The sequence below is a fragment of the Lipophrys pholis genome (assembly GCF_963383615.2).
Source record: "Lipophrys pholis genome assembly, chromosome: 9".
In the NCBI taxonomy this organism is placed as follows: Eukaryota; Metazoa; Chordata; class Actinopteri; order Blenniiformes; family Blenniidae; genus Lipophrys; species Lipophrys pholis.
The window spans coordinates 11,615,180-11,643,046 of NC_137639.1; the positions used below are offsets into that span (position 1 = coordinate 11,615,180).

At 40.0% G+C, this 27,867-nt stretch overlaps 1 protein-coding gene across 1 annotated transcript in view; it reads left to right on the top strand.

The window, feature by feature from the left end:
* col14a1a (collagen, type XIV, alpha 1a) overlaps positions 1 to 27,867 on the top strand; it is a 147,384-nt gene that overhangs the window by 78,196 nt on the left and 41,321 nt on the right. The window contains exons 28-36 of the mRNA XM_080470929.1: positions 9,450 to 9,593; positions 10,197 to 10,361; positions 10,532 to 10,570; positions 10,744 to 10,882; positions 14,481 to 14,623; positions 15,888 to 15,997; positions 24,087 to 24,245; positions 26,326 to 26,403; positions 27,194 to 27,280. Of these exons, the coding sequence (XP_080327055.1) occupies positions 9,450 to 9,593; positions 10,197 to 10,361; positions 10,532 to 10,570; positions 10,744 to 10,882; positions 14,481 to 14,623; positions 15,888 to 15,997; positions 24,087 to 24,245; positions 26,326 to 26,403; positions 27,194 to 27,280 (1,064 nt within the window). The remainder of the gene's footprint in view (positions 1 to 9,449; positions 9,594 to 10,196; positions 10,362 to 10,531; positions 10,571 to 10,743; positions 10,883 to 14,480; positions 14,624 to 15,887; positions 15,998 to 24,086; positions 24,246 to 26,325; positions 26,404 to 27,193; positions 27,281 to 27,867) is intronic.

Here is a 27,867-nt window from a genome sequence, read left to right on the forward strand (position 1 = left end):
TAAATCTTCTGGATCAGAAAAAGTGCCCCTTTCTTCCAGTAAGCAGGAGTTTAGTGAAATGGTAACAGAGCTGCTCATTACTAGAGGCAATAGATATAAAGTCAACTAAGTTAATGGAGTAGAGGGAGACAGCAGCTTACAACATACGTGTTAATGTCCAATAAAGCCCACTAACACTTCACAGACAGTTCCATGTTTCAATACAATAATTAGGTAAACTTCTCACGATGAATCTTCATCAATATTTAGAGTGACATTGGGGATTTTTTTTTTTTTTTTCAAACGTCAGCCTCTCCAATTCTGCAACAATGGAAAAACTTGAGTTTGTGTTGCATGAAAACAGAACAGCAACTCAAGCAGCTGTGTCAAACATGTGGCCCACTGGCCAAAACCGGCCCATCATAGGGTCCCTGGAATGACTTTCCAAAATGTAAACATAATTAGGAAGACAGTAGCTGCAATGTTAGCTCCCCTATTACAAGCAAAGTAGAAATAACTTGACCGTGAGATAAGATGTTTGAGAAATATCTAAGCGAAAGGCTGCAGGAATTAATAAGATATTTGCTCACATTAATCTGAAGAACAGCATGGTAGGTACTTTCAATTTGCAAGCACATTTCAGGTTTTTCATTACAGCTTTTGTAGTGAAAAACAAAGTAAAAAAATTCTGAATGAACTAAATTTTTAAATCATAAAAACTAAATCGAGCCTTTTGAAATTGTCATAGGCTTGTATATTATTTTGCTCCCAATCTTCAGCTCAGTTTACACCAAATTGGACTGTATGTGGCCCCTGAACTAAAATGAGTTTGACACTGCTGCTCACATGATGAGGTGCTTCTCAGGTCAAGAATGAAAGTGTGTTATTAGATTTAGAGTCCCTCTGTCGAATGGCTTCTGGTTCATGACACTTGTTGACGCTGCAGTCCCACTTTGATTCTCTTGTAAAGCCCACGAGGAAGCATCCAGCTGCTCCGGTGCACACGGGGTGAATGTCATTACCTGCGTGTGTTGTATGACTTCACAGGCGATGGTGGTTGTTCACAACACTTTGACTCGCTTACAGTCTGAGTCATGCCTCACATAGTTCGGTATCTGCTCAGAGTAATTGTGTCCTTGAGCCGTACATATGCTTCTGAGCTGCACTTATCTCTTTCCACTGTTTTTTTCTTCCCGTTCCTCCTGTATGAGAGCACACACTCCCTGCTTTGTTTGTGATTTTTTTTTTCCTTCTTCCTTTCAATGCTTCACCCTAATTTCTCTTTTGTGTCTCCTGTTTTGCATCTTCTTTTTTTAGCTCGCGTTCTCTATTTCTTCCAGTCATTTTCAGGCCTTTCTTCCACTTGAACTTTACCTAATGGATGTTCCTTCCATCCAGTGTCCCCATGCCTCTTGTAAACCCAGCCTTAATGTGCTTTGCGTATGGTTGTGCATGTGGTCTATGGCCCAAAGCAGAAAATAAACCGTGAAATCTCATCTTCCTCACACAAAGTAGTAGGAGGCAGCCAGCTCTCACAAGGCTAGGCTAATGTTCACACACTTACAATTTCGATGTCTCCCTCCCCCCTATCTCTTTGTCTCTCACCCACATATTCACATACCACATGCATGCAAATAAATACACAGCTCAGTGCAGAATTATTCCTCTTGAAGCTCAGCCACCTCAATGTGTGCTGTTCGGGCTGCTGTTATTTTCACAACAGAAACCCACATAGCATATATTTTAAATTCAGGTTTTCGTTTTATAAAACACTCTCTTTGTTACTTAATAATCAGGCAAATCAACACAAGATGTCTGTTATTTATATTCAGGTTTGTATTTTTGCACTGCACCTCTAAATGAAGTATTTCAGTTTTACTGAGCAACCTCTATTTTGTGGCTTTAATTCAATGTTTTTCCTTTACTCCACGATTATGCATAAGAATGCATAATGAAGCAAAGTGTTGCAGCAATTCAGAAAAACAATACTACACAAAAACTGTTGCCCTAGCGATGATGTTTGGTTACTTTTAGCAATGCTGTCATACATAGGATGTAGTTGTTGATTATATAGTGACACATTTAGCTTCAAACACCCACGTCCTAATTAAATCATATTTGATGTCTATGTATCTCACATGCCACAGTGTGTGTATATTCGGGCTTTACCAGAGTCTTCTTTGACTTCATGTAAGCCCTGACTCACTGTGTGATGTTGAGATCAAATCTCTGCGGGGTCGTACCATCTGCTCTGGGACTCCTCATCCCAGTCACTGCTGAAGCTTTTTTTATGTCCACGATCACATTTCTGGTGTCGCTGTCATACTGCAGACTAAATTTGGGATCAGTAAGATACCTCCCTGATGATATAGTGTTATTCTGGTATCTGTGCCCACATGAGAAATAGGCTTGTAGTTTCATCGGCTCTCAACATAGAAGCTTGCATCACAAAAGCTAAAGTCTTTGTTTCTCTCCAAGCATCAACCATAGATTCCTTTCCCCTAAAACCACAAATTCTCCTCAGAGACCACATGAGGGCTCCGCACCGTGTCAGAATCCCCCAAAGCTCTCAGATAAAAGACTGTACTGTTCTTTTAAACTTTGGAGATATTTCTGTGATGCTACAACTGGAAGCCAGTGAGAGACCATCCAACCATCTTCTATATCGCTTTATCCAACTCAGGGTTGCGCTGTGTTAGAGCTCATCCCAGCTGACTGCGAGTGAAGGCAGAGTACACCCTGGACATGTTGGGAGTCCATCAAAGGGCAAACACAAAGAGACAACAGCACTCTTACATTTACACCTATAGATATTTGAGAGACACCCGTTACCCTCAAAAGCATGTTTTCTTCTGGACCGTGGGATGAAACAAGGAGTGTCCATGGAGAATATAATTCTATAAGTCTTTATGTTTAACGGAAATCACTCGTTCAATTCATATTTTCAGTTTTTTACCTTTGTGTTGAGCAGATGTACACAAACTATAGATAAAGGTCAATACAGATCTTTGTGAGAAAGCGTGTGTGTGTGTGTGTGTGTGTGTGTGTGTGTGTGTGCGCGTCGGGGCTTCCTAATATATGTACCTGCATGTTGATTACTGATGCAAAAGGATCTTGTTGCAAGTATTGCAGAAATTATTGTTAAATTAAACTTGGCAACTATGTATTTACCCAATAATCAAACTTACGGTTCTCCTTTTTTTTTCCCGCTAAATGATGCAACCTTCTTGACTCTTTCTATCTATCTTTTCTCTCTAATACAAGTGAAAGAGGAGACGCATGTTGAGGATTCATGGTGTTGCAGCTAATATTCTGGAATTCGGCATTTCACTATGCATTTATTCACTAGGGTATTAGTGAGCTCTGGCTGGCTTAGTCAGTACTTGATTAAATGTGGATACTACTTTACCAGTCCTTATGTCCATATATACAGCTCTATATAAGTGTGCATGTGTTTGGAGATAATTTTCTAAGCTCGACATGAGTGATTGTGCTAATCCCTGACTCTATTTGGCAGCACAGCGTAGAGACTGAGGAAATGATTCCACTATCTGTCTGCTCGTGAGCAAATATGAAGGTGCATTTGATTTCCATGTCTGTCCTCGCAGTGCTGAGGCGACACACGACATGTAAACCACTAAAATGTGCCTCAATTCTGTAATTTATTCACAAATTAGATTAGTTAGGGATGGATTTGTCTTGTGCGATTATATTAAAGCGGCCACTCCGCCACCACTGCAGTAATGCAGTTGTGTGAGACCCTCTCTCAATTTTCAAGTTTTACGACTCTTTTATGACTTCAAGATTGAAATACGAATGGCCCATGAATGAGTTTCACTGACTATAAAAGCTAATAAAACGCATTCAAAATCCATTGTATGTGTTCAATAATCAATTTGATGACCATTTTCTTCCCCACATAATTCCTGGCAGCCGAGGCTAACTTTTCAAGACTGATGGATTTAAAGCTCTTTCTGTCCAAGTAGAGATAGCAACATTTGGGTTATTTAGATTATTTATCTGCAGCCACCTTCTCACTGCGTTGTAATTGTTTGCACCACAAGCCTCAGGATGCCAAAACGGGGGATTATTAACTTTTTTTTTGTTTGCTTTGTTTTTCTCTTCTTCCTTGAGTGATTGCGTCAAAACTGGTGAACTGCCAGACAAAACAGCACACACACACACACACACACACACACACACACACACACACACACACACACACACACACACACACACACACACACACACACACACACACAAGCTCCCAAAAAAATAAAAAGGTTTTTGATTTTTTTGTGATTTCAAATGTAAACCCTGGCGTGTTGTTTTTGTTTTTGCATTCTTCATCTCATTCCTCTCCACTTACTTCTTCCCCTAATCTGCATCATCTAATATCCATCAGGCCCCTCCCCTTCTCCGTCCCTTGTGCCTGCTACTTCTTCTGTCACCTCACACCTGGCTATATGCATCTGCTGTAGTCCACTCTCACCCGTCATGATCACAGGACAGTGTACAAGCTGATGACCTGCTGGCAGATATCTCTTATAATGTTTAACAGGCCAAGCACTCTGTCATTTATCATCTCTTGGTTTGGTGATCAACATCATGCTTGTATATAATCATCTAAATTACTTGTAAAATAAGTGGGTGGTGCTCGTTTAGGGTGGTGTTGTTTTCAACACTATCTTTAATAAGCTCAGATCTGTCACTGCCCTGCAGGTTTGTATTCTGTCCTTCCCTCATGTTTTATTCCCTCATGGTCCTTTGTTTCATTTTGTCTCGTGTTGTTTTGGGTTTATTATCATCGTTAAGATTCATGTTTATGTTTCTGAGATTCCTATCATTGCATCCATGTGCTTCCAAGCGCTGGTTCAGCATTATGTGTGTCTTACCGTGCCATGTAGTCAGGGTTAGATTTCTGTTTTTGTTGATGTTGTTTGTCCAGATCGTGCAATCATGCTCCATGTATCATGTTCACTTTTTTTTTTTTCATACTTTGCAAATCCTTTTTTTTTTTACATATATATTGTGGCTGATGTCCCTGCTTTGTTTGATGTGTGGTTTCATGCTCCATGTGTGTGATGTGTTTCCATGTGCAGCGTCCTTCCCCGAGCTTTGTGATTTGTTGCTCCTCTCCCTCATGTGTGTCCCTGTGATTGTTTCCACCTCTTTCCATCTTATAAAGCCAATTCCATGTCATTGTTGATCGATCTGTTTAGTGTCCTTGTCTCAAGTCTTATTTCATATTCACCTTTCCTCTCAGTCCTGATTCTGGGTTTGCTACCTGCACCGTCTGTTTGTTCATGCATCTCTCTGGAGTCCCTGCACCTTTACTTTTGGACCTCGTTTTTTGGTTTGGTATTTATATTTCCTGGACTGTATACAGTCTCATTCAGATCACCTTTTGTTTGAAGCTGATCAGCATTTGGGTCCTCCTTCCAACCTCCTGAGGAGTTGACTCAGAGTGAGAGGAGATAGGGTAAAAAGGACAAAGGGACCTTAGAGGATAAATGGCAGTGACTGCCCATTAAATTAGAAAAAGGTCAGATGGATATGAGTAATGGAGCTATATGAACAATTGATGCAAATGATGATGGACAGTATGCAAATAGTGGCATTAGATAGAAATGACCTGCCTCTGTTTGATGATGTGACAGCTCTGTGAATCGGTTGACATTTATATAATTACTGTACATCGGTGTTGGAGACTTTAGATAAATTAAAGACATCTAGTACACTTTCCTTGTGAGTTTCTTTTTGCTCCCTGGAAAATGATGAGTGTCCTCATTTGATCTAACTTGATCCATCACAAGTCAATTTCATATCAGCGCACAGCAAAAAATATCAATAGAAATGTAATGATGAGAGATAACAGCAACAGGAATAAAGATTGGAGTATTTTTTTCTGCCTGTTCGATTTTATTTCGCGAAGGATGTGAATGTTTTGTGTTTCATTTTAATCGTATTTTGTTAAATAGCCGGATGCACAGTTGTGCATATGAATCATCTTTAAATTTACGGACGAGTATGCAGAAAACTCAGCTTTATTCCAGGTGGGTCTTGAAATCTTTTTCGCGCCGTCTAGACAGATTTAAATGACTGATTAAGTCCATTAGCAGCTGATCAACTTGTACTCTGCCAAAAGGTTCATGTAACTTTAACTTTACAGCAGACTGCTGCAGACTAAACTGCCACAGCTCTGCATTTGTCTCATCTCTGTGTTCAGGTCTCCTTGAAATACACTAGACTCATTTTTTAAAAAATGCTAATAAGCACTTGGACTAAAACTGATTGCTGCTTTCAGGTCACTCTTTGTCATGTAATAATTATGGGCTCAATAATGTATTTTATTAATGCCATTGGAATAATAAAGAATACATGTTTTTTAATTAGCAAGTACATTAAAATTGTAGCAAAGGTCACACACATTCACCTTCATGATAGGAGAGGATTTTGGAGAATAATTAAAGACACCTATACGTCCACTAAGTTTGGTACTGAAGACATGAAAACATCCAGAAGTTGGTTTTAAGAGACTTGTGTTATGTTGAAGTCGTTTTGGGCTCAGTTGATTTTTTTGGGTTTTCATTTTTGCTAAATGAACATACAAGCTTCAGTGCATTTTGAATTAAAAAAACATACATTTTGTGCAAAAGGTTTGATTTTTTTTAGGGTTTTGCAAAATCGACAATTGATAGAAGTTACCTATATAGAATACATTGTTTCAGCATCACACACCAACACCAACACCCATTAATATTAAATGTATTGTCATTGAATATAGATAATAAATTTCGGTTAATATTAAGAAAATACACAGACGATCTAGGTAGATAGACCCAGATACACATAGATATGTAACATCACACATACAGACAGCTCTTATTGTTTGTTAGAGTCTGATCGCAGCAGGAAGAAAAGACCTCCTGCTGTGTTCTGCACTTTGGTGGGATCAGTTTGTGGTTGAAGGTGTTTGTCTGAGAATTATTGCTCAGTATTGAGTTCAGTTTCCAGAGCATTCTCCCCTTGGTCGCCCGCTGAACTGAGTCCAGCTCAGTAATGATGGTTGATGAGTTTGTCCAGTCTGTTTCTTTATCCAGAGCAAACCCCCCAACACATCACCCCCAAAAAACTGACCACCACAGACTAGTAGAAGGTGAGCAGAAGAGGTCTGCAGACACTGAAGAATCTTAATCTTCTCAGAAACTACAGTTTGCTTAGACCCAGGGGACAGGATGGTTCCTGGAGACACATTTCTTTCAATGAACATAATACAGTATGTCCTGTAGTTTAAGTAGTCCATGTTCTGGTAGTCCAGTTGTTACTGTCCTCTGTTGCATATAGTTCAGCGTATGAGTCATGCCAATCCTGGGCTGGTGCATAAAGTGTAGGGGAGTCATGTGCTTCTTCACTCTAGGCCTCGGATGATGAAGACCCAGCCTGTCATGAGTCTTCATTATATGAAAGGGTGATAGTTCTGTAGTTATTGGATCCTGCGAAAACATTTTTTCTTAGGGACAAGAACCATGCATGATATCTTCCACAGTGCAGGGACCTTTTGTAGGTTTGAAAAGAACTGTGAAGATATGATCCAGTTGGCTCAACCACGGTCAGAAATAAATTACACACATTTGGGTTAAGATGGTGTAGTTATTTTCACAGCGTCCAAAAGATCCATCTTCAGCTGAGAAGCAGCAGGTCAACAAATGAGCCTTTGCAATCCAGTGTAATTTTACAACTGAGCTCACTCAAAGAGGCTTTGCAAAAATATTTATTTGCCTACAATAACCCAAGGTTTAGTTCAAACTAAGAATCCTAAAAACACTGTATTCTGTGTGGATGTATATTTGGAAATGTTTGCAATGGATGGTAGAATTTAGAAAAAAGACACTACGGCATACTGTTAGATGATTCAACAAGAGTGAACATAAACACATAGCAAAGTTGGTTAAAGCAGACCAAAGCTGGGCTCGTGTCGTCCTGATATCTGTTGTTTTTCTTTCAAGATAGGCATTAGTTCATCTAACATGGTATGTCTCAAAATCACAATCACATTAACACTGTGTTGTTTGGTTCCTCTCACAGTTGTTGTCTTTTTATAGTTCAAAAAATATACATTTATGGGAAATAATTATTTATATCACAGTGAGATCTGGCGGAAGGGGATCTATTGTTTTGTAGGCATTTTAAAAATTCTAATCTGCAGAGGAGAGAGCTAATCCTCTCTCAATAGGCGATCATGGACAATGTAACTTGGCCAGTGAGGGATTAACAAATGGATATATGCTCTTCCATTCATACCTACTGCAACAAGCAGAGGCTTTTATATTGACACACGACACAGGAACACCATGGCAGTACGACAGACAAAACCCTCTTCCTTCCTGGTTGCCAACTTCCAAATATTAAACCAAACTAAACTAGATCAACTAACTAACTACACATAATAAGCAACAAGAACACAACACAACACAATCATTACCAACACTAACAAGCCTAACATAACCCCAAATAAAGACATTTGTAACACCGCCAACCCAACTCCCATAATGCATTGCAGCAACCAGCTCCATGGTTGCTATAATATGTTTCGGCTGGCAAGTGTTCATCTAACAAAGTCAAGATTGTAAAACACCATTAAAGAAACTTAAACAATGATTCAATAGCAGTCTCCATACTCTCCCAACAAGATCGAGCTCATGACATGGCAGCGCATCTGTTGTTTATGTTGGAAACACAGAAAATGACAACAACTCTGACAGCAGAGCTGTCTGCGGTGCTGAAACCACTATTGCAGCGTGTCCGCTCCTCAAATTTACATGAAAGTACGAACAATTTTCTGACCATTCCTTTGCTGAAGGTCTGGTAGCTCAGGTGTTGGTCTCCCCTCTTTTAAATTCTGCTGTTTTTCCTCAAAATAAATGTCTTTATCATCCTGCCTGTTAACCCACCAACTAGCTGGAGAGCGTAGCAGCGCTGTATCAATTCACTAATGCACTGTGAACGTACGTATAGCATTTAGCATAGCACGGCTACGTCCAAAGGCTGTGTCTTTTTGCGTAAATGATTTTCATATTGGGGAACTGACTGCGCATAAGCAAACACATCCATACACTGGATATGACCGGCAAAGACAGAGCAGCAGTGTGGCCTTCGGGAGAGGGTGTGGCCTTCTGGGGGGGGGCTTTGGCGGAGGGTGTGGCCTTCACAGTAAGACAGTGCAGGAGTGACCACAAAAACAGCAGAGTGACAGTGGAGCCTGCTAAAAATATACTTATGTCCATGTTGTGCAATATCATAACATCACCAAACAGCTGGAAATAAGGTAATCATTGGGAAATTTAATTAAAAAATGTTGCCCAAAATAGGCATCTTCAATATGCTTCTATAATTTCACCATCAAGTTGCTCTTAAACTTTCTCTGAACTGAATGAAAACCAGCTTTGACATATTTTGTTTCTTCCTAGGTCGAGCCATCAAGCATGTGAAGGAGTCTATTTTCACTTCGGAGGCAGGAGCCAGAAGAGGCGTGCCAAAAGTCCTGGTGGTTCTGACTGACGGACGCTCGCAAGATGATGTCAACAAAGTGTCAAAAGAGATGCAGATGGAAGGTGTGTTTTCTATTTACCTCACACAAACAATTTGCCAAAGTTCAGAAAATACTATGAAACAATCATTTAGTGAGACAGGCTGTAAACTCTGGTTTCCTGACACGAAGCATGTGTGTTCGTTTCGTATTTACAAATTTAGAAGGCAAATGTAGTTCTCCTTGACAAGTTCCCTGACGCTTTAACCCAGTGGTTCCCAAACTTTTTGTTAAAGCTCCTGTGATTGTCTTTAAGGAAGGCTATGGAAATGCTTTCAGATCTGATTTGCCAAAACATTACAGTGAATTTGAACTCTGGGTGACACTGACTCACTCTTTAATATACAACAGCAGAGCCTTACAGCTGAAACTACCCAGCTTGGCTCTACCTTCTTAAAAAAAGTGTATTTTTATGTTTTTTATGTTGATTCCATCGTTGGCAAATGTGATCTCTAGAAACGCCCCTAATGGGGTCACAGACTCCGTGTTGTGAGCTACTGCTCAATTCCATGTCAGTTTTTAAATCAGATTTTCAGATAAAAAAAACTGTTAAAATATCTGTGAAATTATTTTGTTAGACTGCTGAATCGACTGAATGTAACCTTGCATTAACTCTTTCAATTCTCAGGCTATATTATCTTTGCCATCGGCTTTGCGGATGCCGACTACGGCGAGCTGGTGAATATCGCCAGTAAACCCAGTGACAGACACGTCTTTTTTGTCGATGATTTGGATGCTGTGAAGAAAATAGAGGAACAGCTCATTACCTTCGTCTGTGAAGCTGCCACTGCCAGTGAGTCACACCACCTTCGTGTTTAAATAGAGGGAGATCAGGGGGAAAATCATTTGAAGGCAGACGGAGTAATAGAGACAGAGAGAAGATTTTTGTAGCTTGGGAGGAGAGAAAAGAGAGAGGATTTAAGATAACAAGGATGATTAACTTCCCTTTTTTTTGTCTCTCAGCTTGTCCCTCTGTTTTGATGAGCGGTAACACAATGGCAGGTAAGAGATTCAAAAGACAGGAACAATAGTCCCAAGGTCTGTTCACCTTGTTTAACCCCTGGAAGTAAATAATGATGACCACAGTACGATAATGATGGCCCTTAATGGTGTAGATAATGATTATGATAGCAGTGATTACACAGACAGTGGTGATGATAATAGTTCTGCTTCAGGTTTCCGCATGATGGAGAAGTTCGGCCTAGTCGAGAAGGAGTACGGCACCATTCCTGGAGTTTCTATGGAGCCGGGCTCGTTCAACAGCTTCCCCTGTTACAGGTTGCACCGCGACGCCCTTGTGTCACAGCCCACAAAGTGAGTCCACAAACAAAAACATTGTGTGCAGCTCTTGCTAAAAAGACTTCTGTTATAAAGTTGTTTTATTGTAGTTGAGCAGCAAATAAGCAATAAGTCCGCGATCAACCAATAAAACTCAGACTATTTGTCCCATGCAGGACAAACTGTCAGCCAATGTGAATAAAATCAACATTGCCAATAATGTTCTCGACGAAGGTGTACTCTATGCGGCTGTGGCACAGAGACAACTAAACACTTAGCTCCTGTGGCTCCTAAACAGCCACAAAGCTGCAGTTTTGATCTGCAGTATATCTTTACGAGACCAATTTTTTGAAAGCAACTAAAACATTTTTTCCAAAGCTTATCAAGAATATGCTACTTTGGAAATACAATAAAATATCCATCCGTTTTGTTTTTATAGCGCTTATATCTTGTTCGTAGTAGTGGAGTGATGGTGCCAATCCCAACTAACTATGGGTGAGGGCAGGAAACACCCTGAACAGGCCGCCAGCCCATCACAGGACAAATACTGGGAGTCAGACACCCACACACACCCACATTCACACATAGAGGAAATTCAGGGTCACCAATTAACCTCACATCTATGTCTTTGGCCTGTGGGAGGAAACCAGAGTACCCAGAGGAAACCCTTGTGGAGACAACATGCAAACTCCACACAGAAAGGCCCGGCCAGTATTTGGACTCAGAACTGTCCCGTTGTGAAGCGAGAGCACGAACCACTGCTCCACTGTGCGGGCAGAATGAAACATGAGTCTAGCAAAGTAAAAGACATTATCAAGTGATTAGATTCAAATATTGTACTGGGAACAAGATAACAATAATAGATGTATGATGGCAAAATATATCTGTAGTTTATATTGTATATACTGTATATATTTATATTGTTGAATGTTCAATGGTTGGTGAAGCTGAAGGTCATAAGGATGTTTTTTTCATGTGTCCTTGTGATTTGCAGAAATTCCGGAACAACATTGGACATAAACAAGAACATAAAAATAATTCAATCAAAAGAATTGTGGAGCCACACGGACACATGATTTAATCCTAAATTATCATTATTAAAAAAAATATTTCAACTGCAGGGCAATTCATCATTCTAGGTAATGTAATTTACTTTATTAGTAACATCTACAATATCAGTGAGCAGAGTTTCCTTCTACACAGAATCTGTCAGTATATTTAAGACTTCTGTTTCTGAAAACATTTGCATTTCAAGCAACTACTCTCAGTTTACACTACTGTTTATCTCATCTTTACGTGAAAAGTGTCTCTCCCTCCCTCTCCGGGACATGGGGAGGGGGAGCTGTCAGTGGTCAATGATACACAAACACTGAAAGACTTTGAATCGTCAGCCAGCAGCTTGCATGGGGTCCTTGAATGGTTTAGTAGTTGAGCCAAGGAAAACTATTGTAATGTCAAACTAATAGAGAACCGCCGGGAGCCAAATTTAAAGCTAGCGTGTCAGAGACATCCTCCGTCTTCTTTTTTCTTATCTTTGCCATACAACTCATAAAGTCTAGGTTTAGAACACACACCACAAACACTACTCGTCTAAATTGCTCTCAACAAGAAGGGATCTGAAAGACAGCAGTATTTGACCCTTTTTCTTTCCTTTAAATCATGCATTAAATCAAGCTGCAATTAGGAGGCAACGGGATGCATTTATAGGTGTGACATTTATCATTAAAGGAATTTCAAAATTTGGAAATCTCAATGCAAATTGAATGGGATTCACTGGACTTGGTCATATGTTATGGAAGACGTTAGTGTAGCTAAATGGCGGAGAGCTCAGGTATTTAAACTCTGTTGGTGGACTATAGGACCCCGGGCGTGGCTCCTGACACTCTGTTGTCTACTTTAACGACTTTCAATCTGGTCACACGGGGTTCAAAAGAGGTAATTTGTGATTGACCATGATCCCATGAAGATTATTGAGTTTTGTTGGCAGAGAAGAAAATTCAATGTTGTATATAGTAGAAAGATTGTGGTGTAAACCACCTCCTTTTTTAAGAGAAGGTTTCTCCACTTTCACATAGATGGTTTCTTTTACGTCTCTCTCAAACCAGCTGCCTTCTACATCCAGAATGTTAACATCGCTGTCTTCAAAGCAGTGCAGCTGTTCTTTGAGGTGTGAATAGACAGTCTGGGGCAGAGGAGTTAGTCCGCCTGTGTTGGGCCGTTATGTTTGTTCAATAGCTGTTTAGTTTGACCATTATAATTGTTACTGCACTCTTGGCTGCATTGTACGGCATACACCAAATTGTGTGAGTGAGGTGTGTGCAGCCAAGGGGATGTACCAGTTTCTGTCTGTTGGTGGTACTGGGTTGAAAGACACTGGATGTGATGTCTGTTGAAAATTACAGTTGACTTGATAGCGCTGGGATGCCTCCTACCTGGAAAAATTTGAATAATGACAGACAGAAATTGGAACTGTAGTTCTGAAAAAAATCCACCTGCTGCCTTGATATATTCTAATTAGTGACATTAAAAATCACAATTATTAAACAGGCCAATTCTAGGACCTTGTTCTTCCATGCGAATAATTTGACTTATTTTATTAAATGCCACCACCTCTGAGTCTGGTTTCTGCAAAGGTTTATTCCTGTTAGAGGGAGTTTTTCTTTTCCACCGTCGATGATGTGGATTTGTTGGACTTGGACTTGTGTTGTATTTGGTGCTATATAAATAAAGTTGAATTAAATTGACTTAAAACAATGGCAACCATTACAAAATCAAGCAAACTATTTTTTTCTGTGTTTTATTAATGTGGGGCCACTGCATAATATTTTCTTTTTAAAAAAAAAATTGTACAGCTCTTGTAGTTCCCTTAAAAATGTATTTCAGCAGTGTTTAGTTTGAGTAGAGCGAGCCAGGTAGGGACTCGATGATCGAGAGGTTTTGAATAACCTTCAGAAAACCACTTAACCACACTTGTCCTCGAGTGGCCCATGTCAGATCTCAGTTGTACGTCACTTTGGATAAAAGTAGCTGGTGAATTAAGTTGTAGTTTTAGAAATATTACAATGCAAATTAAATGTGGGGGATGAGGATTTGATTAGGAATTCACCTTGTGTATCTCAAGAGGGCTTCATCCTGTTTAGGCTTGAAAACCACCGTGCAGTGAGTACATGAGAAAAATAAGGTTTACAAAAAAAATCCAACCTTGCTCTATATACTAAAGAGGAGCATTTAGCGGCTTCACTCGTGGCCCCAAAATGTCTCTCTTTTTTGCGACTTTTGTCATTGTAGCAGCTTTTATTCCAGTTTGTATTGTCAGCAGGTTTTACCTTCACTTTCCCTGATTGTTCAGTTTGTGAGATGTGACACTGACGAGTGCCCTGAAAACTTGGAGCTGAGAAATTTTGAACCTGAAGTGCTTGAAGGCAGAGGCACAAAAAAAAAGACATGGCTGTGTGTTCAAAAAGCGTCGGCACTCCAAGTCAGTCTGAGGCTGCTGAAAGCCAAAAATTTCATCTGAAAGGAGACAATGGCCTTTTTTTTTTTTTTTAACTGGCCTAGGGGATATCTGAATTAAGGGCACAGCTAAACTGACTGTACACATATGTGTGTGTCTCTTCTTTCATGCGGGCACCAGGTACCTTCATCCCGAAGGTTTACCTTCTGACTACACCATTTCAATGATGCTCCGCCTACTTCCTGAAACACCTCAGGAACCCTTTGCATTGTGGGAAATCCTAAACAAGGACAACGAGCCATTGGTGGGACTAATCCTTGACAGTGAGTTTGAATCTCTTGTACTTATTCTTTCTTTCTTATTTGGGGGATTGCATCATAAAGCAGTTTGATGAACATTACTTTACAGTAGCATATCAGCAGTGGGATTTGAACCTATTAACTTCTGAACACAAGCTTGCTTCTCTGAGACAGTGAGTTTTAGCTTCTGTTTCCTTCCCTCACAGAGCACAAAGAAGCCGATTTTACTGCTTCTATCTAATTATCTTCTCACCTCATTTATTGCTAAGACTTCTCAATAAATTGGGTCATTTCTGTCAAACGTCTGTATTTTCGTTAAACCCTTCTTGAACCGGACTGACTTTCGGTACAGTGAGAGCCAAGACTTTAAACCCACAGCATCTGATCCTCCGATGCTTTACACTTCGAGGGGAAAGATCACACTTTGATATAGAGCCAAAACAGATGGGACGACACCAGTAACCCTGCCTTCAGATTTACTGTAGTGCAGAGTTTGTGTCAGACTGTGATAAGTGACACCACATAAACACGGCACAGCAGGTGAACTCGGTTCAGGCGTCATCCTTCAGAGGTATTTTGGACATCACTGACTTGGAGGAGGACCAGGGCCAACCCCTGACCTGCGGCAGAGAGAGTAATACCATCTGGCCTCGATGATTTGGGGATTCCCAGGAGCAGATAACGGATGTTGTTCGGGAAAAACATTTTCTGGAAGCTCTGCTTTCCCTCTCTGCCACACTGCACCTGAGGGCTTAGGAGAGGAAAATTTGGAGATATTTGGCCTTGCTGTATCGTCACTCATTGTTGACAATCACATAGCCTTTCTGTGACATTATTATGTTCTTACATTATATTTTAATGTTATTCATCCAGAAAGAAAAAGTACTCTTTCTGTACTTGTGATGCTCTGTTAGAGATTTAGGAAAGCGCTACAACAATTAAACATTTTATTGTGTTGAATCAGCGGTTGTTACAGTCAGTGGCAATGACAGATGACTTCCTTCATTAATCCGTTTGACATTTTTCATATTGTATTACACAACTTAAATGGTTGTAAGGTTTTCCAAATGTTCCAGAATATTGAGTGAACCTCATTGATATCACTGATATCATACAGCACATATGTATTTTTTATGAAGTATGGTAGGACTTGGTATATGACCTCTAATGACAAGCTGTTAGACAGGAGGTTGCCTGAAGTTTTTTACAGGATGAGAAAACGTCAAACTTTTCTCTCCTGCCTCATCACTGTCTCCGCCCCCCCCCCCCCCCCCCCCCCCCCCAACAGATTCTGGAAAGACGCTGACGTTCTTCAACTACGACTACAAAGGAGATTTCCAGACCGTTACCTTTGAAGGAACAGAAATAAGAAAAGTCTTCCATGGCAGCTTCCACAAGGTCAGGCTTTCAGGAGTGTGTGCTTACAGTTCATCCATCCGTCCTTTTTCTATACGGCTTTGTTCAGCTCGGGGCTGGAGCTGATCCCAGCTTACAGCGGGTAAAAAGCAGGGCACACAGTTACCCTACACATGTCGTGGGTCCATCACAGGGCAAACACAGAGGACAGACAATCACATTCACATTTACTACAGAACGAGACAAACAGAGAGAGGGAAACAAATAACAAGTGGGCATCAGACTGCTACCTAATCCGCTCTCTGTAGACTTTCAGTGTCAAAGATCCTGCAGGAAAGTAGAAAGAGAGAGAGGACAGGGATGTAATATAACGATACTTCTGGCTGTTTGACGTTAAGTGAAGTGAGAAGCATATAATGGACATATGTAAATGTTGTAATCGTATCTTTGTTAAATTAGTGTCAGTCATTTAGTGCAGTGCAGAATGAGGTTATACATGAGGGCCACAGCAGCACATTTTACATGGTAGTTTAGATTAATGTTCAGATTGGAAGTGGTTTTGAAAGTTACGTAAGGTGCAAAGGAGACAAGAAAATTGAGTCATATATAATATCTTGATGGTTAAGGTTTTGTGGAGTTTATTTGGTGTTTATCCAGTCGCTTCTGGGCTGGGATTTTTCTCTTGATCTGTCAGTACTCCTTTGGAGAGTGTGTGAGTGTGTGAGGGTAGCCTCCTCCTCCTCCTCCTCCTCCTTCCCCTCCATTCATTTTAGTTTATTTTTTAAACCAGTGGAGCGCACAGAGTGGGACTGATTTTATCACCGTTAAAGACATCTCACTGGTCAATCTCTTTCATGAACATTAATGGCAAAGGTGTAATCCCTCCAGCAGAGCTCGTTCTATGTGCACTGTATTTGATTGTCATAAAAGTTAGGACATGCTGTGTAGAAATGATTAGAAAAGGTGAAAACCTGTTGTTGTTGCGCTGAGGTCTGTGACTTCGTGATGACTGTTCCCAGCAGAGACAACATTGCTTGTCCTCCCAACTAATTTACAGATATAGACTTTTCACATTTACCTCTATGACTGGGAATATAGCCAAATATTGTTATGGAAATGATGTTGTGTCAAATTAGCCCGACTGAATGAGAATGGCAAGAGAAAGGCAAACTTTGATGATATTCCCTCAACAGAAGACAATTTTCTGCTCACTTGAGAGGAGAAAGTGTTTTGAGGAAAAACAAAATGATTATAGATTAAACAGTGATGCAAATGCCTCCACAGAATAAATAATGACATTGATTTGGCCTCAACAGGCCTCGTAAATGACTAATGTGTATTGCAAAAGATTTTGGCATGGAATTTCAACGCGAGCAGACATGAGATGAAAACAACAACTTGCAGAATGACAATCAGTTCTTCACAGACGTGTTCTTAACTAAACTTCAATGTATTTGCTTCCACTGAGCCGATTGAAATGGTAATCTGTACGCATTGTTATGTTAAATTTGAGAACACTGCCTTGATAAATGGAGGGAAATGTAACTTGAAATCTAATGTCGTCCAAGGCACATTGTTTGTGGACAGTCTTTCGTGGAACTGCTGTTGTGCAGATCCGCTGTGGATTCCTGCCAAATACAAACCAACCGCAGCCCACCAACACATCATCTTTCTTTATCTCAATTCTCAAAATGTCAGGGAGTAGCTGTCCATCATCCCCTGCGTCTTTTGTCTCCGCCATTGTTTTTTTGTCTTTCTGATGGCGAACACGACAGTATTCAGAGAGGGACCAGATGCAGGGAGCTGCCCGACCAGAGGAAGTGCTCGTCTCCGTTTAGACAGGATGACAAGTGAATAAGAGGGAGTGTCTGTGAGCGTGGGCATGTTTGTGTGTCCGTTATAAAGGGATTACCATATGAAGACACCTCGCACGGAAACAGGAATACCCAGAAGGATTTGTCTCACACATGCACACAAACTGAGAGCGGCAGAGCAGAGAGAGAGGTGAAGGAGGGGGAAAGGAGAACAGAACAAATAGACATAACAGGGATTTTAAGACAGTGAAAATACAGATGTAGAAAGAAGAAGTGAAAGTTATGTCACATAGTGCTAAGACCCTTATTATTCTCCAGATTTGGACTTTATTTGTGTGTTTTCTTCAGTGATTAAATGCCTCAAGTTTAAAAGTTATGAGTAGTATTTAAAGTTGTCCAAAATACACTTTTGTCATCAATGAATCAACGGTGTAATTCAGCTTTATGTTGATTCGTAAATATATGCTTGATTTTCATGAAGGATCTAGAAAAACTGGTAGTTTCTGCCAAGAAGAAGAAATAAATAATGAGAAACAAAGGCTGCCGTTATGAACTAATGATTCTGTTTGGAGGATAACTGAAGCGTCAATCGTTTCTAAAAAGGGAAAGCTGAGGTAGAAGTTTTGTGGCTGATAACATATTACAGTGGTGACGTCTGATTTCCTGATTATTAAGCCAGATAGCTGCAAAAATGTCAACACCGTCTAATGTGATTGGAGTTTTGTCCGGTGTCTGGTGTATTTTCATGGTCTTAGTCTTTTACGCTATCTCAGAGGGGGTTTTACCAGCTGCTGTTCTACAGACTTATTATTTAAGGGGAAGAGAATTTACAGCGCAGAAGAGTGAAAATACAGCACAGGAGCTCACAGGCACTTTTTTGTTGTTGTTAATAAGCCACTTGGGATCATGTGAAGAAATTACATTATTCACTCACGCCTCAGCAACTAAGACTTTACGTGTCTGTCTGGCTCCAGTTTATCAGGGTGCAGTTTGCTGGGGGCATGCAGGTGAATCCACACAGTTATAGCCACTGCGTATCGATTAAATTGACTTTATCAACAAACTGGAACCCATCAAATATTTGTATTTTAAAATATGTGTCAGCAGAGCTGGGACCTTTTGACATATTGACATTCAAAGCTCTGCAATTAACTAGAAATTTATACTGTTGGATTAAATTCAAATAGATATCTTTAATCAAAATGAAAAATATCCATCATCAATAGATTTATAGGCATTTGTTAAAGCAGACTTCTATCAACGGTTAACTGCTTTTCAGTAATACATTTGATAAATTAGCTTTCACTAAAACAAAGACCTGATTTTCTGAGTGCACGCTAAATTGCATGCTCATGCAAACAGACTGCGATTTCATTGTATTCGGTGCTGATATACTAAGAATGACACCATTAGTGACCGATCACTGATGAATTGCTTACACGACAGTGATTGATTGGAAACAGTTTCACTTTCTGTGTTTTATTGCTTGCCTTCACCATGGAGGAATTGGATGGATCCTTGAACCCCCCCCCACAAGCATTAAATGAAATGTGGACATCGGATATATTATTGAAAGAAGTTGTGAATTATATCAGAGATTTACAGCAAATAAATCCAACCAAACTACAAATAATATGCTACAGATGATCGGTTCAGAAATGATTCTATGACATAAAAAGGAGAAAAACAAGTAAAGATCTTATCATAAAGTCCATAAAATAAAGTTGTGGCATGCCAGCTGAGGAAAAGCCTGTCGCCATGACAACAGCCTCTCTGCTGAAGTGTCGGCTGTTTGAAACCCCTGTTCTAAACAGGGTAATATCAAATCACATTGCAGTGAATAATCTATCAGTATATGCTCCTCCCAGTATTTTACACATTCTGGGAAACACACCCAATGCTCCTTATTTATGATGGCAAACATGCTAAATGGATGGTGTTTATTATTTTGGAGAACAGGCCAAGTGTTGATATTTTTTGTTCTGGTAATATTTGTAATATGTTCTAAGTTTAATGCTTGGTTGGTTTATCATCTCATTGTCAACCACTCATTTGTCCCATGTGGTTTCAGAGGATTGTCAATTATGGAGCAAAATTTCTCAAACAAGCCAACATTCAAACTGTTTTGAAATACGTGTGGATGGAGTGTTTATTTATATCATATTCAGTTTCTATTTTAAGAAAAACGCTTGAAATAGTTTCCAGTTATTGTGGATGTAGAGCTTCTTCTTTGACCTCTTTTGTTACTCACGAGTAAGAAAATGCACGTGACAGCTGTAAAGTTAGTCATGAAACACCAGACACATCTTCATCTGGAATCCAACTTTTGTTTGAATTACTTATTTTTTTACAATCGTTCCTAAGGCGTGCTTCTTTTCTGAGCTTAACATAGCAACAGAGACTCGGTGAACTGAAGGGATTTCTTTTAAGGGAAAGTGACCCGTTTGTTTTTGGTGGATTAGCAATTAAATGAGATTTGATGGTTTAAAAACCGCTGACTGCAGGACATAGGAAAAGAAGACACACAAACACACACACTGTACACAAGTTCAAAGAGAACGAACAGTGTACACATGAATTAAATGCTAAAAGAAACAGTCATACATGATTAAAGCCTGCGCGCGTGCACACACGCACGCACGCACGGTTCAAATGCCAGTCAGAAACGGCTGCATCAGCAGAAATACTGATAGCCTCCTCTTCTTCACCCCATATTATCTCACACAGTGTTTAAAAACGGCGTGCAGGCGCGTGAAGCGTCCAGGCGCGTGAAGCGTGCAGGCGCGTGAGCGTGCAGCGTGTGCAGGCGCGTGAGCGTGCAGACTCACGCGCGTGAGCGTGCAGGCGCGTGAGCGTGCAGGCGCGTGTGTGTCAGTTTTCCAGTTTCATCATTGTACCAGAGGCCTTACTTTATTCTGAGAGGTGAGATAAATTGAACGTGTTCATTCAGTCTCTCCCTTTCTTTTAAACATTAATATTGATAGCTCGGCAGTACGGGCTTTCTGATATCAAGGTAGCACAGAGCAGTTATTAAAGCTGTGAGATTACTACAAAATCCTGTGTGCACAGATAATGTGGCACTGTCAGTCCGACAGAGGAACAGCCGTTTGTCTTTTGTCTGAGAAATGAAAATTCAGATCGGGACAAAAATAAAGCCATCTGTTGACAAAGAGATACAAACAAATGAGGTTCTTTATATTGCTGAAAGATACGACTGATGCTCAGGACAGCAGCAGCATTAGAAAACAGTGGAGTGTGAATGTTTATCTGTGGGTGCGTTTGAGAGCGAAAGAAAGGAACAGCATCGGGATAATTTATCTTGTGCTGGCAGTAGTATTAACTGTGGACGGCTCGGGCCGGCCAACTGACCTGCCAGGAACAGCAAAAGGCAGAAAGCATTATACCAGTTCTATTTCGACCTTACTTTTTTGTCACTGGGGCTTTTGTTTTATTTTGTTTTGTTTTGTTTTGTTTTGTTTTTCTTTTCTTTTCTTTTCTTTTTTTTTGTTACATTGACTAATTAAATCTAATTATTTTGAGGGCTTGTCTCAAGTCGGCCTCGTAGCTTCTCCACTTTCTGAAGAACAAAAACACTTTTGTAATGCAGAAAATCTGCTCCAATGTCACTTTTTCATGACTAAACAAACACGAAAAGCCCTTTCAATATTGTTTTATATGTTTTCTATTTTCTTTTGTACTAAGTATAATGTGCTAGTATATAAGTGGAATTCGATTTGTTGTAAGATTGTGACATTCACATGACTTGGAAACATTTTGTGTTTCGGCAAAGCCATGGAAAATCGTATTTTCCAAAAATTTGGGACAGGGCCATTTTTACCATTGCCGAGCATCCTCCTCTTCTTGTTTCAACAGTCTACAAACGTCTGGAAAGGGAGGGAACCAATTAAATCAGTTTTTGTGAGAGGAATGTCGTTTCATTCTTGTCTGATGTAGAATCCTTGCTGCTCAACAGCTCCGGGTTTTCTTGATTGAACTTTGAGAGAAAAAAGCAGCATTTCTGCTTTGTGTTCACTTAAGATTTCGTCTTTGCATAATCAGCCTTAACTTGTTTTTGTGGTTCACACAGTGAACGCTGTTTACAGACTCAAGCAATAGTTACCAGTCCTGAATTATTCTAGTTCATTGTCGAGCTCTGTTTGATGGCTGGAAGCATCAACCATCAACCTTTAGTCTTGTCTTTTGCACGTAGTGGTTTGTTCAGGCCAAAAGATTCAGCTGACACTTGGTGATGACAAGGACAGGCCAATAATCCATCAGATTAGATTAGATCAGAATTGCCACCTGCACAGGTTCCAAAACAGTAACAAAAATGCCACTGTACTTGTACAGCCAGCTGTACAAGTAAAGAGTGATTTATGAAGGTACAAACTATATAAAAGGAACAGAAATACAGGGAAGGAGCAAAGGGATACAAAAACAACAAAAAGAATGTGCTTGTCTTATAAAATAAAAACACTATTAAAAAAGTACCAGAATACACATAAATATAAGATATAAAATGCAAATAAAATTTCCACCATACAGAGACTCTCTAAACTGTACAATAGAGTATACAAAGAAATAAATTACAAATAAAATAAAACAAAAAAAACCGTGATTGCACATTGTTACTGCTCTCCATGGAACACAAAGTTATTGCACAAAGTACACACAGTCAACAGAAATGTCAGGATCAATGATGTTATTGGCAGTGTTTTATATTATAGGAAATACACACACACACACACACACACACACTCCCACCAATTATACACACAACAAAATGCTCCTCGTGTTGTTTTTAATCAATACCCCAGAGCGCCACAGTTTTTGCTACACCTGTCCTCATTTTTTGAGCTGCGTGGCTGCTTTCAACTTCATTCATGAAGTGATAAATTGTCTAGCCATCAACGTCTGATATGTTACATATATTCTATTATAAACGATGTATGTGTTGATTTAATTTTCAGTCATTACATCCTGTTTTGTTCTTTGTCTTTTTCATCTTACATATCATCCCAACCTTTCAGAAATTGGTGTTGAGCATGTCCTAATTTAACACAGTATAGCTTTTTCAATATAGTAATATAGTATAAAAGCATTCTTCTTCAATTTAATGAACCAAAATGTGTGCCACTTTCTGCAAATAAAGTAACCACAACAAAATACTTTTTTACCAATAAAGCTGCTGGTGTGCTTATTCAAATTTCCTGCAGGCAAAGTGAAAGACCAGAGGAAGATTTCAATCATTGCTTGTTTTGAATAAACATCTAGGAAATTACACTGAGTCACTGCCGCTGCAGAGAATACAGACACTTGGTTCTCTGGAGTGTGACTGGCATCAACACATACCAACACAGGGAAATGTATACATTCATACAACGTCAACATTTTAGTGCCCTTAATTCACTCCCCAACCACTAATCTTAACTGAAACCACTAAATGGCACCAAATGATGGTAAAATGTCTGCACCTCTGAGGATTTCCATCATCTTTCATATCATGAAAGTGCAACACACACACGCACACACGCATGCACACACACACACGCACGCGCACACACACGCACGCACACACACACACACACACACACACACACACACACACACACACACACACACACACACACACACACACACACACACACACACACACACACACACACACACACACACACACACATCATGAGCAGCGAAGTGTGCAGAATGGAGGATGAGAACAGAAAGTCATTATAAAGCAGCCATTCAGACGTCAGCTGAGAAATGGGCTCTGACACTCGAATATGAACTTTGTCTAACTTCACATTTTCGATACGCTGATGCTCTGCATACTTTCATACGTGTGTGTGCATTTGGAAGTTTGCGCACTAAGCACATACTTTGTGTTTCTGAAACGTTTTCCCGCAGGTACGAATGAGCAGGGTACTCATACAAAATGTTGCATAATGGTAAAACATACAGGTACTAATAGTCTAGTTTATTACTGTCCTTCACCGGGATGCAGACCTCTTTGCTCATTAACTTTGCGAACGGTTGAATTTCACGGTTCGTAGCTCTGGCAGCGGTTTCCTCTAAGGAGGCAGTTTCAGCTCGCAGGCATCCGGCACTCTGGCTGAATGTGGTAATAGGATTGGGTGTAGATGCTTTTAGGCTGTGTTTATTATCGAAAAACACACAAACATACACAAAGGAAGTCATTGTCGCTGTGCTTAGTAAAGAGATGGCCCGGAGTTGAAACACTCCTGGGAAATAAATGCACACTTGGGAGTTGCATGTTTTGCATTCCTAATACAGGCTATTCTCATCCTGTCATGCAGCTTCATGTAACCATCAGCAAGACATCGGTGAAGGTGGTATTGGATTGTTCACTGGTCGGGGAAAAGCCCATCAGCGCTGCCGGGAACATCACCACTGACGGTACAGAGATCCTTGGACGGATGGTTCGGTCCAGAGGAAGACGAGACGGCTCTGCTCCAGTCAGTATGATTAACTGTTTGCACACACATGTGAGATAACCATCATCATGCTTATCAAGCTGAGCAACAGAGGAGAGGTAGAGGAGTGCTGGGACATTTTAAGAATTGGTAAAGATCTGAAGTGTTGTATGCCAAAATGACTTTAAACTCTATTTCAATAGTTTTCCTCCCATCGCAATGCTGCCAATGTGTTTGACACTGTAGAATAAATCACATTTAGTCAATTAAATCATCATCATCTGGCAGTTAAAACTGCCCCCCCCCCCCCCCCCCTTTTTTTTTTTACAAATAGAAATGATCAGCAGGGCAGGTGTATGAGAGTGAGAAAAGAGAGAGCAATTATAGCCTGTAAAATGGCAACCATAAATATCTGCAACCATTTCAGTGAGTGACTCTGTGGGAGTTTACTTGATATATTTCAAGTGGAAATGCTCAAAGTGTTTTGTATATACTGTGGTGAGATGTTCTGTGCCCGGACACTCAATTTAGACAAACACAAGAAGACAGAACCTGGAAAATGCTGGAAAATGAACCCGTTTAATTTAACCAGGTTAAATCCAGAACTCCGATATAGCTGGTCTTCTCTTGTCGCTGGTGGATATGTCTTAAGAAGAGAGTTGACTGTTTTTGATATGTTCTGCCACCCTTAACACCTGCTGCCGGTCCTTCATTCAAAAAACGTGACTTTTGCATCAACAACCACCAGATGGTCACTAAACCTGAGTTTTGCACCTTTTTATTTCAAATGAACCAATAAACAGTTTTACTTCTGAGCTTCACAACAACAACCTGCATGTCCTGCAAGTCTATCTTTAGACTTTTAGATTGGGATTGATGTGACCATTCAGTAGCAGGAGTATCTGTGGACGGTCATTGGACGGCATTTCATTATATTTCAATCAGTCTACATAATATTTTACTGTATCACAATAACTGGATTTAACTGTGATATTTTTTCTTAGGGTTTCAAACAGTCAGCTCAAGATTTCTGTCAATGTAGGTCAAATCATTATACTGACTATAGGACACTCATATCTTTAGGTTTCTCAGTATTAGTTCCCGCTTGAAAGTACTGGACCAAAACCCCTGCGGTGTTGCAATCGAAGGACGATAATTACTGGAATAAGATCATTTTACCCAGGCTGCAGGGCTGCCCTTCTCTCTTCAGGAATTAAAAACATTTAACTCAAATTTCCATCTATCATCTTATATTTCCGTTTAATTGGCCCACGAACAGCGTCACTTGCCATTGATTAGATAAGGGGGTGACTGAGGACTCATCTTGTACTTCAACTTAAATCAACTGAAATATCAAAATCAGTTTTGATGTGCCAACCAAACAATGACCTTGTTGCTGTTTTGAGAATAACACCATGCAATGTGTCCCACGCATTTGAAGTTATCGGGAATAATGGCAGTAGACAAGAAGCAGTTGTTCAGAGAAAAGCAGCCACTTATTGCCAGGTTTTTCTTGCACCAAGAGAATCTCCTCCAACAGTGATGTGTGTGTCTGTGGAACATGTATTTGACTACCAAGTTAAAGACAAAGCAGTTTCACAAGAATTTAATCCAACAGTGACTTTTCTCATAGTTTATTGATGTACGTATTGTGTGTGTATTCTGTTTAACAGAGACTCTTTTCTGGATGGTGAGCGCAAAACTGCCCCTCTACCAAAATAAACAGCATGTGTTTGCAGCACCCTTCAGCAGTTTAGATGCTCAACTTAAGAAATAAATCAGACCGTGACCTAATTTTAGGCAGGCAGAGAGCCTCCAGAACATTCATTTGTTTATTAAAGCTATCAGCCACACTTCATGTTTCTATCTTGCAGCAGAATTCCATTAAAGCTTGTGTAGCAGACAAGTCGTTTGGCCTCTTGCTTCACCACAACAGCAAAACTTCACAAACTATGTGGTCAATATTACACTTCTGATGAGGCCTTTTAATGTTTTAATGTGCATTTTCAAACATGTTAATCTGCGTGTGTGTGTGTGTGTGTGTGTGTGTGTGTGTGTGTGTGTGTGTGTGTGTGTGTGTGTGTGTGTGTGTGTGTGTGTGTGTGTGTGTGTGTGTTTACAGTTCCAGCTCCAGATGTTTGACATCATTTGCAGCACATCCTGGGCCAGCAGAGATAAGTGTTGCGAGCTGCCAGCTTTGGTAACAAACTTACACACTCTCTCTCAGTCCATTCTGTGAATATTGTAGGTTTAACAACTAATAGATGAATTCAGCTACGATCAAATTTCTGTTTGGAATCAATTTTGTTTATTCTGATAGTAATTCACATAATTTGTATATTGAATTCTGACCCTTTCCTATTTAAAGTCCAGTCAGCGCACCGATTATCAACTTATACATTCAAATACTCAATACAAACTCAATTACCACTTACCACATATTGTGTGTACCAGCATGTTGTTGCTGATCAAATATGAGCAATAACTTTGTGGTCCTTTATCAAGCTGGAGTGTTACCACTGTGTAATGAAATGAGCTTTAGTTATTTAATTATTTATTTACAGATTATATATTTTTTGACAAGAGGAGTTCTTGTCAAGAAATATATAATTGGACAAATTAGCATTTAATCAGTAATTGAGAGCTTATCTTAAAAAAAACAACAAAAAAAACATTCTTATTGCATGTGTAGTTTCCATGCAGTGCGATGACCGGAGAATTATGGGTCATTGCTTTCAGTTTATTGTAATCAATCATTTGGAAGGGAGTCAGTACTCAGGGCAACCACACAAACACTGAATATACCGTCCTATAAATGTATTACTCATATAAACATACTAGACAAGTTTTGACATTATCTTGTTCGCTGATAAAATCAAGGTGTGTTTATGTTTTAGTTTTAGTGGTTTTTCCCATGTGTGGAATGAATCTCAACCAGGTGAGTCGCACACTAACTATGTGCACCATGTGTGCCTACGTTTTCCTCTCAGAGAGTTGAAGAGCAGTGCCCTCCTATGCCTCATGCCTGCACCTGCTCTCAGGACAGCAAAGGACCACCAGGACCCTCCGGACCACCTGTAAGAACATTTGGACTGGTCTATTCTTTAATTTAGTTTCACTGCAATTCAAGAGGCATTTATCTGCCCCCCTTGTTTCATTTGTGCCATGTCTTTATACATTGTGACACTTTTGTTTTAAATTTAAAAAAATTTAAATTCTCCTTTTTTAGATCCGTTCTGACTCTGTTACTCGCCGGCCTGTACCAAATAAAAGTGAAAAAGTGTCGCTAGTAAATTTAAACAATTTGACAGTGTATTGAACACAGTGAACATTACGTTCTGTTGAATTTAGTGGTTTTCACTAGGTTAATCCTCAAACATCCATCCATCCAGCCGTCCATCCATTCATCCATCCTCCATGCAGCTTCATCTTAAGTGTTGCAGTTGCAGGTTTCTGGAGCCAATCCCAGCTGCCTATGGGTAAAGGATGGGCACACTGGACAGGTTGTCCATCCATCTCTGAGTAACACAAGAGGACAGACAATTACATACACATTCACACCTGCAGGCAATTTAAGGTTACCAATTGACCTTAAATGAAAACGAAATAAAAACCTGCATTACTGGACTTGAATCGGGGATTATCTTGCTGTAAGGCAAAAGCA